The 14,188-nt window shown below is 37.0% G+C and overlaps 1 protein-coding gene across 1 annotated transcript; it reads right to left on the bottom strand.

Moving 5' to 3' along the window:
* Nucleotides 1-2,162: 2,162 nt before the first annotated feature.
* Nucleotides 2,163-3,089, bottom strand: LOC100991586 (putative olfactory receptor 2W6). Its single transcript, XM_008955113.4, has one exon. It carries the CDS (start codon nucleotides 3,087-3,089, stop codon nucleotides 2,163-2,165), a length of 927 nt encoding a protein of 308 aa, XP_008953361.4.
* Nucleotides 3,090-14,188: the final 11,099 nt, after the last annotated feature.

Genomic DNA, 14,188 nt, shown 5'->3' with positions numbered 1-14,188 from the left:
GATTTTAGCAGTAATTTTATATCTATATGAGAGCCAATTCACCTTTCTTCTGGAACTGAGAATGCTGCACTGTTGTTGTCATCAGATATTTCTATTGCACAGATGATATATTTATTTTTGTGCAAGTGAATAAAATGTTACTTGACATATTTTGGCAAAATAACTTGTAAATTTATTGCACTTACTTGCCAATGAATGTGTTATGTCTGCAAATCATAAATATTTGTAATGTGTAACACTGGTAGGATTTTGAGTCCCACATAAAAAGTTACCTCTGGCCCTAATTCTTTTTAGACTGACCAAATTAATTGCATTAAGGGAGTGATTACCTATTTATTTGGATACATTGGGGCATATTGAGGCAGACACTCTTTAAAACCAAGAACAAATACTATCAAGATTTTATCTTTATAAAATTGACTTAGAGGTATAATCAGAGTTAGAGGTATAATCAACATGTGGCCAAAACTAACTTTCATATCACTGAAATGATCTGTCCAGATGGTGTTAACTCTTAGTTAATTCAAACATGTGTGATCAAACTAATTCTTAACTAATTCTCAAACTAATTCTTAAACACTAATTCTTAGACTGTGGCAGAATTCATCATAATTTCTCTTGAGTTTATAATGCATATTTAAGAAAAAAAGTTTTTATTCCAAAAATATGGGGATGACTTTTGATACCCATGGTAAGAAATTCCTTAATGACTATTTTTTTTCTCTTATTGTAGAGTTTACATTGAATTAAGAAAGAAAAGTATAAAACTTTTGACAATAGCTTTAAACTGAGACATTATATTGTTATAGATTTATTTGTAATTTTGAAGAACAGAGACAGAATTAGATAGTGGCATCAATTAAAAAAGAAGAAATAATTTATGGAAGAAATAATTAATCAGTTAAAATTAATAATCATCCCAAGCTACTATTGATCACTTACTATCTGCAAGGCACTTTGATATCAACTTAATACCTGGAATGATGCTAAGAGAGATTAAGAAAATAAATAGCCCTACCATCAAGGAACTTACAATCTAGTAGGAGACATGAGAAATACATAAGTATAATATGGAGTAGAAAACCTGTCATTTCAGTGTATAAAAATGCCATATGTTAAAAGGACTGCTAGAACATTTTTAAATCAAAGATTCTCAGACAATTTTATAAGTATGTTGCGTTGAGCTGACCACCAAAACATGGAAAAGATTTGGATGGGGAGTTTGCATGGGGCAATGTGGAAATGGCTGATATTAATAAGTGGTGAGAATTCTCTCAGAGAGTCTATTAGCATATCCCTCATGCTTGAAGGATTGTACAAACTGATGAAACAAACAGCCTGGGGCTGATTATTGAGTGATCTATGCACCAACACTCTATAACAAAGACAATATTATTCAGTGGTTAACAGCAAAGGTTCAGGCATCATATACACCATTTTCAAATCCCACTTATTCTCTGTGTGACCCAGGTTAATTAAGAGGCTTGAGACTATATACTTAGTGTTGTAACATGAATAAGATACAGGATTTAACTTACAGGGAAAAATTTATGCTTCAATGAAAAATTACGCATTGTCCAGATTCTAGAGGACATCCCTTTGAACAATCTGATTCTGATTCTGTGGCAGATATTTTACAATTTTGTAAATTATTAACTGATAGCAATGTAAAATAATTCTTGTCTATGACATACAAATTCAGTCCTGTTGGGTAGAGATTGAATTTACTTCCCTCTCCCACAGTGGAAGAAGCAAGTTTGGCCTCTATTTGCACATGCATTTCCACATTGATTTACTCCTTATAAATTTGTGCTTCTTTGACTTTTTTTTGAACCAGTTATTACATCTGTGTGGGCCCCTTATTGATTGAGTTGAATAAAAATCTTTAACACATTTATTTTATATCTATATGAGAGTCATTTCACATTTCTTCTGGGACTTAATTCTTTTTACTAAATATTATTAGGCTAAGACTTATTCATATCAAGTGTAGCTATGGTTGATTCATATTGATTTTGGATATACTTCAGTGTATTTATTCATACTTTAAAAATCCAAGAATGTTTGATACATTGGCTAGATTTCTTTTAAGCACAAAATAAATGTATTTGGAAAAGATATTTTGCCTAAGACTTCACAACTTATCATACTTCTCCGGTTCATTATTGCCTCCCCAAAACCTTCTTCAGTGCTCCTTCCACCTCCTTATTCCTTAAAGTATAGATGAGCAGATTCAACATAGGAGTCACCAGGTTGTAGAAGAGAGTGAGAAACTTGCCTTGGTCTTGGGAAGAGCTGTTTCCTGGCTGCATATGCATATAGATGATGCTCCCATAAAACAGGGAGACCACTGTGAGGTGAGAGCTACAGGTATTGAAGGCCTTCCATTGCCTGGCAGCTGACTTGATGCTTAGCACAGCTGCAGCAATGTAGCCGTAGGAGACAAGAATAAGAGTGAGGGGCCGTAGGACAATGAGAACGGCAAAAGCAAAAGCCAGCATTTCCACTGCACGAACATCCAAACAAGCCATCTTGATCAGTGCTGGCATTTCACAGAGGAAATGGTTAACTCGGCGGCGGCCACTTCTGGAGAGGGTCATTGTTAGTGGTGACATGACAATGGCATTGACCAGTCCACTCCCCCAGGCTGCAGCCATCAGTCCTAGACACAGCTGGAGGTGCATAATGACCAGATAGCGCAACGGTTTGCAGACTGCAGCATAGCTGTCATAGGCCATGACAGCCAGAAGGATGCACTCAATTCCCCTGACAGAAAGGAAAGAGAAAAGCTGGACAACACAGCCAGCACAGCTAATAGTCTTGTCAGGGCCCCAGAGGTTTACCGGCATTTGTGGGATGCAACTAGTACTGAAGCAGAGATCTAGAAAGGAAAGATTTGCCAGAAAGAAGTACATTGGGGTATGAAGTTGAGAGTCTAATATACACACAAGGATTATGGTTGAATTTCCCAGCACAGCCACTGAATACAGAATAAAATTTACTGTAAAGAGCACCATCTCCAGCTTGGGATGATCAGAGAAACCCACCAAGATAAAACCATACACTGAGCTGACATTGGATTTTTCCATTGCCTTCCTTTCACATCGTCTGTATAGCTAGTAGGGACAAAATGAAGAATATTTAATCTGCAATATCTGAATACCATTGAATGTCAGGATTTGGGGGGGACATATAACTATCAAGCCTAACAACCCATTCAATAATTGTAGCATATCTTCTGCCCAGCTAGCTATATAAGCTGTTTATCATTTGTTCAAACACATAAGGCAAAGTGTTTCATTGTTGGGAAATTCTTATTTATAATCCTCTTTTTATTAAGTAGACATTTTCTCCCTATGATGCACAAGACAAACTATTTTAAATTTATTGAATACACATCAATCTAATACCTCTTCATATTACATCATTAACTGTTTTTTTGTTTGTTTGTTTGTTTTTGAGACAGGGTCTTGCTCTGTAGCCCAGGCTGGTGTGCAATGATACAACCTCAGCTCACTGCAACCTCTGCCTCTCAGGTTCAAACAATCCTCCCACCTCAGCCTGCTGAGTAGCTGGGACTACAGGCGCACACCACCATGCCCGGCTAATTTTGTTCATGTTTTTGTAGAGATAAGATCTCACTATCTTGCCCAGGCTGGTGTCAAACTCCTGGCCTCAAGTGATCCTCTTGCCTTGGCCTCCCAAAGTGCTGAACCGAATGGATGTCAGCCAGGCGTGAGCCACCGCACCTGGCCAATATCCATTAACCTATTATAGGCATTTACTACACCTTGACTAAATTTTCTGTAGTCTAAGACATTCACTTTCCTTCAACTCTTCTTATAAACAAGGTTAGCAAATGTATTATCACCTAATAGCTGTCTTCTACATGCCCTCAATGTTGACAATGACCTGAAAATGTGACACCATGGCTGAGCTCACTACTTGCATTTTTGAAAAACACAAGACACAGGGAAATTACTGCCCACCATGAGCTGAACTATTATGATCTAATTACTGTGGCATAAGTATGCATCTACTTTACAGTGTTAATGTTATCTTTTCACTTAGGTTATAACTGTATCTACTAAACATCACAGTTCTTTATTCCCGTGAAATACTTACTGTCAACTTTGATCTCTACAATTCATGTCTTTGTAAGCAAGAGAATTTTGCAACCAAGATTGCCAAAGTCAGGGAGCATATTCTGTCCATTAATAAAATGGCAATTTTGAATATATTTTATCTTCAGTTAGCCTTTTGCAAATGTTAAAAAACAATGTGATTAGCTTACAGAGGAGAGGTGCACAGCAATAGGGACGAGTAGAGACAAAGGGAAGGATAATGTGGTAAATAAAAAGGAATTTAAAAAGCATCATTTAAAAACATAAATTTAAAAAATGACCCTAACATGGCTAAGAAGAATAAAGTCAGATCGATTCATAAAGACACACACTCATAACTGGGTTAAAGGATACTAGGATAAAAGTGAAATAACAGAGAAAAGGAGAAGTGTGAAAATAGCAGAACAGCAGGTACAATATTGGTGTGAAATATACCTCACACTACAATGCAATCTACAGAATTAAGGGCTGCTTCTAATTAGTATATTCAATTAGGAAATGAGAAAAAATAAACACAGAGTAGGACTTAAATTTTTATCACAGATATTTTGATTTTCAAATGAAAAACTTGTCTTTGGTGAAAACGTCTTGACATTGACGTTCTTATAGTAAATTTATTTTCCATAGTCAAATACAGTATACCAAAGTAAAAGAAAAATTTCCCTATTTTCTCTGGTCATTTAGGCTTACCTGGTTTCAACTTTCCCAAAGTATACAGGAAGAAGAAATGTTCGTGTTATTTCCCCTGGCTTGGATTGTTATCTAGGATTTTGTGGAAGATTATGTGGTTAATAGAAATAGAAAGTAACAGTATGATTATGATACGAATGCACCAGAAATCATATACAATGATCTCAACTTGTCAAGAAACAAGGTGACAAGCCCCAAACTCTCTTCTCTGCCTTAGATTCTAGTTTTTTTCTGAAGATAAAAGAGGAACAAAGCCACGTGATTCCTTTTCTTACAATTTGATGTAAGTGATAGAGTAATGATGTTGCACTACTTCAGAAAAAGGTAAAATGGAGTAATTGCCTGTACCATGAGAATTGCTTGAACCTAGGAGGTGGAGGTTACAGTGAGCCGAGATCATGCCATTGCACTCCAGCCTGGGTGACAGAGCGAGACTCCGTCTCAAAAAAAAAAAAAAAAAAAAAAAAAAAAAAAAAAAAAAAAAAAAAAAATTTCAGAAGCAGAACATGTATATGTTATCTGGGTTTAAAATTGTATCATTTCATAATTGTTATCAAAATAGAGTGAAGTAAAAAGGAATGTAAGAATCAAGTATTATGGCCAATAAACAAATCACAATGGCTCAATACGTTTCCAGATGAATCGTGCTCTGTTTTTGAAAACAGAGAAAAATATTTACAACACATTTGTGGAACAGACAGCAAATATTTTTAGTGATCAAAGAACTTTTTCCAATTTGTAAGCTTTTTCAAATCAAAAGGATTAAGCTTACCTGGACAAGGCAAATGGGTAAAGGATAGTGAGATACAATTTACTGAAATTGTAATGCATATGGTCGTAAAACATGTAATATTTTTTCAACCTAATGCATAATTAAATAAGTACAAATTAACACAACAATCAGTAATTATTTTTCTGGTGTCATGTTGCACATACTTTTCAGTTGGGTCATATTCAGTCTATGATAATAGAGAATGGCACTCTCATAAACTGTGTGTGAGAATGTAAATCAGTTTTAAATTTTTGGAGGATAGTTTTGCCAGATTTTTGGAAATTTGGTAAATGCACAAGTCTTTAACCCAATAATTCCACTTTCAGGAATTTATTGTTAGAAATACTTACATAAGTGCAAAAAGATATATACATAGCACAGTTATATTGTGGATAAAAAAAGGGAACAGACTAAATGTTCATTGACTGAATAATGGTTAAGTATATGTACATTCATAAATAAAAAGTATAAAGTCACAGAAAAATGTAGTGTGTGCGTGTGTGTGTGTGCATGTGTGTGTATGTGTGTGTGTGTGCATGTGTGTGTGTGTGTGTGTGTGTGTTGATACGGAAGCTAAACAAAAATATTTTAAACATATTTTGAGTGTATTACATAGTAAATATTTCAAACATATTTTTAAACATATTAAAACGTATTAGAGAGTAAATATAAATTTTTAAAGAATACTATATTAAAATTGAAATTATTAAAATATAGTTATATATTAAATAAAATACATTAACTTTTGAAAAATTGTGTTTCAAAATTTCAGCTATAATGCATCCCCATTTCTAAAATATTATAATTTACATGAATATGCCAAGATAACTGGATTTTGAAGGAAGTGGATTTTCAATTTATGCTTTTTATTCTTTCAAAAATTTTTTATATTGAAAAATATTTTTTAAATTGATGCATAATAATTGTACATATTTATGGTGTATAGTGTCATATTTTGCAATATATGCATTATATAATGATCAAATCAGGGCATTTAGGCCGGGAGCGGTGGCTCGCGCCTGTAATCCCAGCACTTTGGGAGGCTGAGGTGCAGATCACGAAGTCAGAAGTTCAAGACCAGCCTGTCCAATATGGTGAAACCCCATCTCTACTAAAAAAATACAAAAATTAGCCAGGCATGGTGGCACGTGCCTGTAGTACCAGCTACTCAGGAGGCTGAGGCAGGAGAATCGCTTGAACCCAGGAGGTGGAGGTTGCAGTGAGCTGAGATCGCACCAATGCACTCTAGCCTGGGCGACAGAGTGAGACTCGTCTCAGAAAAAAAAAAAAAAAATCAGGGTATTTAGCATGCCATCACCTCATACATTTATCATTTCTTTGTGGTGAGAACATTCAAAATTCTCTCTTCTAGCTGTAGAAAAATATACATATTTTAATACATAATATAGAGTAATGTTTTAGCATATAATATAGAGTAATATTTAATATAGAATATTTTGAAATCTACAATACGATCTTATTAACTGTAAGTCACCCTACTGTGCAAAAGAACATTAGAATTTACTACTCTATCTTATTGCAACTTTGTATCAATTGACTGAATTCTCCTCATACTCCCCTCTCCTGGTAACTACTGTTTTCCAGGAGTTTCTGGTAACTAATATTCTACTCTTTATTCCTATGAGATAGACTTCTTTAGATTCCACATATGAGTGAAACGTGGTATTTGTCTATCTGTGCCTGTTTATTTCACTTAATGCATGTCCTTGAAGTCCAACAAATGCATGTTATTTGTTGCCACAAATGACAGGATTTCATTTTTTATGACTGAATAGTATTCCATTGTGTATATATGCACAGTCCTTTATCCATTCATCCATTGATGGATACTTAGGTTGATTAGATATCTTGGCTATTGTGAATAGTGCTGCAATAAACATGGGAGTGAAGATATCTCTTAGACATACTGATTTTAATTTCTTTGGATACATAGGCAATAGTGGGATTGCTGGATCATATTTTAATTTAATCTAATTTAATTTGATTTAATTTAATTTTAATCTATTTTCATTTTTTGAGGAAGCTTCATACTGTTTTCAATAATTGCTGTACTAATTATATTCTCACCAACAGTGTATAAGAGTTCCCCTTTATCCACATCCATGCTAGCATTTGTTATTTGTTATTTTTTACATAGTAGCCATTCTAATTGGGATGGGGGGATATCTCATTGTGGCTTCGATTTGCATTTCCACGATGATTAGTGATGTTGAGTATTTTTTCATTAAATCAGATAATATTAATTAATTATTATTATTACTAAGGAGTGGTTTGAGTTCCTTATACATTCTGGATATTAACCCCTTATCAGATGAATAGTTTGCAAATATTTTCACCCATTCTATAGATTGTCTCTTTACTCTTTTGATTGTTTCCTTTGCTGTGCAGAGACTCTTTCGCTTGATGTAATCTCATTTGTTTGTTTTGGTATTCTGGGCTTTTGAGGTCTTATCCAAAGATCCTTGCCTACACCAATGTTATAAAGCATTTCCTCTACGCTTTCTTCTAGTAGTTTTGTCATCTTGGGTCTTACATTTAAATCTTGAATCCATTCTGAGTTGATTTTTGTCTATGATGAAAAGATAGGGTCTATCTAGCTTCATTTTTCTGCATGTGGATATCCGGTTTTCCCAGCACCATTTATTAAAGAGACTGGCCTTTCCCCAGTGTGTGTTTTTGGCACATTTGTAGAAAACCAATTAGCTGTAATTGTGTAGATTTATTTCTGGGTTCTCTATTTTGTTCCATTGGTCTATATTAATTTTTAAGCCAATACCATGCTGTTTTGGTTACTATAGCTTTGTAGTATATTTTGAAGTCAAGTGGTATGGTGCTACCAGGTTTATTCTTTTTTCTTTTATTCTTCTTGTTCAAAGACTGCAAAAGCACAGTTCAAAGTGGCTTTAGCTATTTGGGGTTTTTGTGTGCGTGTGTGTGGTTTCACATGAATTTAGGAATTATTTTTTCTATGTGAAGCATATCATTAGTATTTTGATTGCATTGAATCTATAGATTGCTTTGGGTATCATAGACTTTTAAACAATGTTAATTCTTTCAATCCACAAACATGGATTATCTTCCCATTTATTTGTGTACTTTTTAATATATTTCAACGATGTTTTATAGTTTTTATTGTAGTGATCTTTCACCTCCTTGGTTAAATTTATTCCTAGGTATCTTTTTTTTGTAGTGATTATAAATGGGATTGCTTTCTTGATTTTTTTCAGATAGTTTGCTATTGGCATATAGATACACTACTGATTTTTGGATGCTGATTTTGTATATTGCAACTTTACTGAATTAGTTTATTTGTTCTGACAGTTTTTTTGGTGGTGTCTTTAGGGTTTCTATATAAAAGGTCATGTCATCTGTGAACAGGGACAATTTGGCTTTCTCCTTTCCAATTTGTATGTCTTCTATTTCTTTGTCTTGCCTACTTGCTCTGATTAGCACTTCAGTACTATGTTGAATAAATGTGTTAAAAATGGGCATTCTTATATTTTTCCAAATCTTAGAGATGAAGCTTTCAACTTTTCCCTATTCAGTATGATGTTAGCTGTCAGCTTGTCATATATGGACTTTATTGTTTTGAGGTATGTTCCTTGTACACCTGGTTCAAGAGTTTTTATCATAAAGCCTGTTGAATTTTATCAAATGCCTTTTATTTGTCATGTAGTTTTTGTCCTTGATTCTGCTAACATGATATATCATGTTTATTGATTTGTGTATGTTGAACCATCCTTGCAACCCTAGGACAAATTTCACTTGATCATAGTGAATGATCTTTTTAATGTGCTATTGAATTTGGTTTGCTATATTTTTAAGAGTTTTTGTATCTATGTTCATTAGGGATATTGGCCTGGAGTTTTCTGGTTTTGTTGCATTTTGTCTGGTTTTTGGTATAAGAGTAACAATGGCCTTGTAGAATGAGTTTGGAAGAATTTCTTCCTCTTCAATTTCTAAAATACTATGATTTACGTAAATATGCAAAGATAACGGGAGTTTCAAAGAAGTGAATTTTTAATTTTCCCTGTTTAGTCTTGTAAAAATAAAAAAGTTAACATATAACCATATGAAAATGTAATATATAATTATGACTATATGTTACTTTAACATTTAAAAGGGTTAAATAAATTTTGGAAGTAAATTTTTAAAATTAAGCTTCAGTTTAATGTCATTTGTTTTTTCATGTTTTCTCTGTCTTCTAAGTAAAAAGAAAAGATACTCAACCCACTAACTCATTTAACAATTGACTTATTGTCCCTGATAGTTAAGGAGTTGAGAAAAGAAAGATGGAATTATAGATTGGAGAGACTAAAGAATGAGAAATATTTGGATTTATTGATAAAATAAGTTTTTCTTAGGCCATTTTTTTTCTGGTAAAATTGAAAGATGGCTACATTTACTCATGTGATTCTCTCTGCATAACTGAAAAATCTTAAGGGATTCTGAGTGATGACATCAATGGGTAATATTTAAAACTAGAGCAAGTGGGAAATTGATTTTCAACTTCTGCAGTTCTTTATAAAAGTTGGAAGGAAGAACAAGACCCTAGATATCTCATTGTAATAACTATTAGAATTAAGCTACCAACAGCAATGATCTTGTTTTCTCCATGTCCACAGGGATCCAGCTCTTGGGAGAGTAGAACTGATTAACATGTTCTTCCTATGCTGCATGCAACTATTAAAAAGTTTCAAATGACTTTTGTTATAATTCATAAAATAGAACACTCTCTGGGGTTATCTGCCTTAGAAGAGAAACAGTCAATTAATGACTGATTACAGTGGAGAGCTAAAGTGAGTCAGCTCCTGTCACTGTTGTCTTCCCTTTGCTTTACAGTTGCATCTTAGAGCTATTCAGCAGCCCTGGGGATTTACCCAATATTATTATTCACCCCATCAAATCTGAAACTTTCCCATTATAACTCAAATAATCATCCCCTCACTTCTGGATGGCATTTTGATGAGTAGAGATTTAGTGAGAGTATCTAGGAGAGCTATTCTCTATCACTGACTTTTTTGTTCTATGCTTATCCTTCAGGAATAATTCCCATAAAATCTTATAATGCAGAATGACTCTGGGATATGCAATATATTTCTATTCATTAAACATTTTCAGGCACTGTGAAAGACACTTGGGATGTAAATAAACGTTACATATGTTCCCTCAAGGATCTCACAATCCAGAGAAAGGTAAGAATTGTGACAATATTGTGTCGCAATTACTATCTTATCCAAGACAGTGAAAAAGATGAACATTGGATTATTTATTCTATTATGTTTGTTAACTGCTTATTATTTTTCCATTCTTTGATATTTTCATTTCCATTAAGTATTGTGTTTACTGCTATATTCCCCTCTGTGTAATCCCTTCTATTAAGTATGAGTTAGTCTTATTGATGATGGCAGGAGGCAGATAGGTTCCTAGGTGGGAAGGGGCGGGTCTGCAGTGAGGCCCGACCTTCAAGCCAAGGATGGCCTGAAGCCTGGGGGTTGGGCTGCCAGTTCCAGATGGAGTCCAAGACATAGAGTAAGAACTTCCTTGATGCCTTTTGGACAATCAGGTGATGCTTTTTCCTGGCCCACCCATTGACCAATCAACGTGCACTTTCTCCATGGACCAATTCTCCTGCCCGTGGACCAATCAGCATGTACTTCCTCCTTTTCGAGGACGGGCTCATAATAACCTTCCTGGGGTTATTCTGAGCCCATAAAAACCCCAGATTCAGTCCAACCCTGCCTGTGAATAGGAGCTACCCACTTCAGGTCTCTGCTGAGAACTGTTCTGTTGCTTAATAAAGCTCTTCTTCACCTTGCACACCCTCCAGTTGTCCACATAACCTCATTCTTCCTGGACACAGGTCAAGAACTCGAGACCCATGGAATGGCAGGCGTGAAAAGGGCTGTAACACTTCCCTGGCTGGCTCGCTGAGCTATGGGCAGTGACACACTCCTGTTTGTCAAACTGTGGGAGTGAAGCCTGGTGACTAGTGACTCTTCTGAGGGCCCAGACCTCGGGATTCCCCCTGCCAGAGCTGTAACACTATAGCCCTACCCACCTCCACTGGTGCGGGGTGGCTGCCCCATGCAATGGGAAGCAGCCGTGTGGTTGGGCCAGCCCAAGAGCTGTGGGCTGGAGTGGGGTGGTGGGACTGAACAAGCTGCAACACAACGGGCTGAAACCCACCCTGCATCCATTTACCAAGCTGCAGGTGGCGGGAACGAGAGAGATGTAGCACGTGCCCCGCCCAACACCCCTTGGGGCTCTGACGTTGTGGCATCGTCAAGTTCTCAGGCGCCACCGCATTCCCCTCGTCCAGGCCCGGTGCCTGCAGGGGAAGCTGCTTGCCGTATACCTGGTCCAGCCACAGCCTTGCATGGAGCCGGCACTAGGAGCTGCCTACTCCGCCACAGCAGACACTGCGCCTGGCTGTGTACAGTGGCCAGACACCATGCTCACTCACACACCCTTCACTGCTCTGTGCCTGGCTCACCCTCGGCGGGCATGGGATCTGGGCCGGTAGTGCAAACAGAGTGCAGCCTGCTGAGCCAAGTGGGCAAAATTAGCCAAGTGGGCAAAATGAGCCCAGTGGGCATGAGCTAAACTCAAGCAGAGGCGCCAATGGCCACAGAGGTTTCTGGCTGGCGAAGTGACACCTGAAGGATCCTGTGACATTATTGACTCACTTCTAACAATTAGAACAAAGCAGAAGTGATGTGATGTCACTTCCAAGATGTTAGGTTCTAAAAAGACTGGCTTTCATGTTAGGTGCACTCTCTCTCACTCTTTCTGATGGATTACTCATGGTGGAGAAAGATAGCTTCCATGTCATGGAGCAGCCGTATGAATAGGCCTAAATGAGTAACCCTGCAAGTAGGTCTTCTGAGACCAGCCAACTGGTAGTGGGTGAGATTGGAAACCCCATTAAGACCTAAGATGCCTGTAGCTCCAGCCAACACTTTGTATCCTTGTGTGAGACCAACCCTGAGCCAGAGGACCCCACTAAGCTGTGCCTCGATTCCTAACCTAAAAGAAATGGTGAAGTAATAAACGTTTATTGTTTTAAGCTGGTAAGTTTTGGGGTGATTTGTTATGCAGTAATAGATAACTACCATACCATACTGTCAGGGGAAATTGACTCTGATCAGCAGGAAGAAGCAGGGCTGATTTTAGACAATAGGGCAGCAGAATAATTCATGTGGAGCACAGGAGGTCTACTTGGCTACCTCCTGTGTTCCATCATAACTATGAATAGACAGGTGCAGCAACTTCAGACTGAAAAGGTCATGATTACCAAGGGTTCAGACCTTTAGAAATGAAGGTTTGGGTCACAATCCCAGGTCAGCAACCAAGACCCTTCAAGATGCTAGATGAGGGTGGGGGAGATTGGAATAGATAACTAGAAGATACCCTTGTGAATTTCCACTCAGAAAGAGAAGTCCATGAAGACCATGAGAGATCTGCTTCCCTAACATATGGGGAGAAAAATATCTGTGTGGGTCATGGAATGAATTGCAGTGATCAGGAAATTGATGTACTCTTCTGCATCTCACAAGAAATAAATGAGACTTTCTGCCACTCCGCATCCTTGCTAGCAATTGGTATTGTCAATTTTTTAGATTTTAGTCCATTCTAATAAGAATGTAGTGGTATCTCCCTGTTTTTTGGTTTGCAATTTCCTAATAAAAAATGACATTGACTATCTTTTTACATGCTTATTTGCCATTTGCATGTCTTCTTTTTTAAGGTGTCTGTTCAGATATTTTGCCCATTTTTTAATTGGTTTACATGTTTTCTTATTGTTGAACTTTGGAGTTCTTTGTATATTTTGAATACGAAGCCTCTATTACACACACACACACACACACACACAGTGGTTTGTTTGCTTTTTTTTTTTAATGTGAAAAGGCTTTGTTTGTAGGACACCAGGAATTTAATTGAACAGGCCAACTCTTCAGATGACTCCTCCTTCTTCTCATCTTTCTTCTGCAGCAGGGGTAGAACCAGCAGCAGGACCTGCAGAGCCCAGAGAAGCAGAGATGGCCACAGCCCCACCAGCAGGCACACTGGCAAGCTCACCAATACCTTGGGCAATGATATCTTCAATATTTTTTCCATTCAGCTCACTGATAACCTTGTTTAGCCAGTCATCAGTTGCCTCCATGCCTACTCTGTCCAGGATCTTCTTAATGTCCTTGGCACTAAGGGAGGTGTTGCTCATGAGGGAAGGTAATAGGTAGGAAGTGAGATACACCATCTCAGTGGCAGTGGCAGTGGCAGAGGAGGGGCCTCATGGGTCATGGTATATATGTTTTGCAAATATTTTCTCCCGATCTGTGACTTGTCTTTTCTGGAACTTTGGAAATAAAGCTAAGGCACAGAACAAACAAACTTAAATGGTCTATCCAAGAGAAACTGCTGAATCTTAGTAAGCTAGTCGGGGTCTGTGATATTTTAACTTGGGGATCCCAAGCTCAGTGGCATCGTATTCAAACTCTGGCAGCCTTGCAGTCAGTAGAGAGGTTTGACCTCTTTTGGACCTCTGTTAAAAGAAGTAAAAGTCGTGTTCACTGAAAAC

Source organism: Pan paniscus, chromosome 5 (assembly GCF_029289425.2).
Source record: "Pan paniscus chromosome 5, NHGRI_mPanPan1-v2.0_pri, whole genome shotgun sequence".
Lineage (NCBI taxonomy): Eukaryota > Metazoa > Chordata > Mammalia > Primates > Hominidae > Pan > Pan paniscus.
This window is presented reverse-complemented; position numbering and strand designations above follow the sequence as displayed.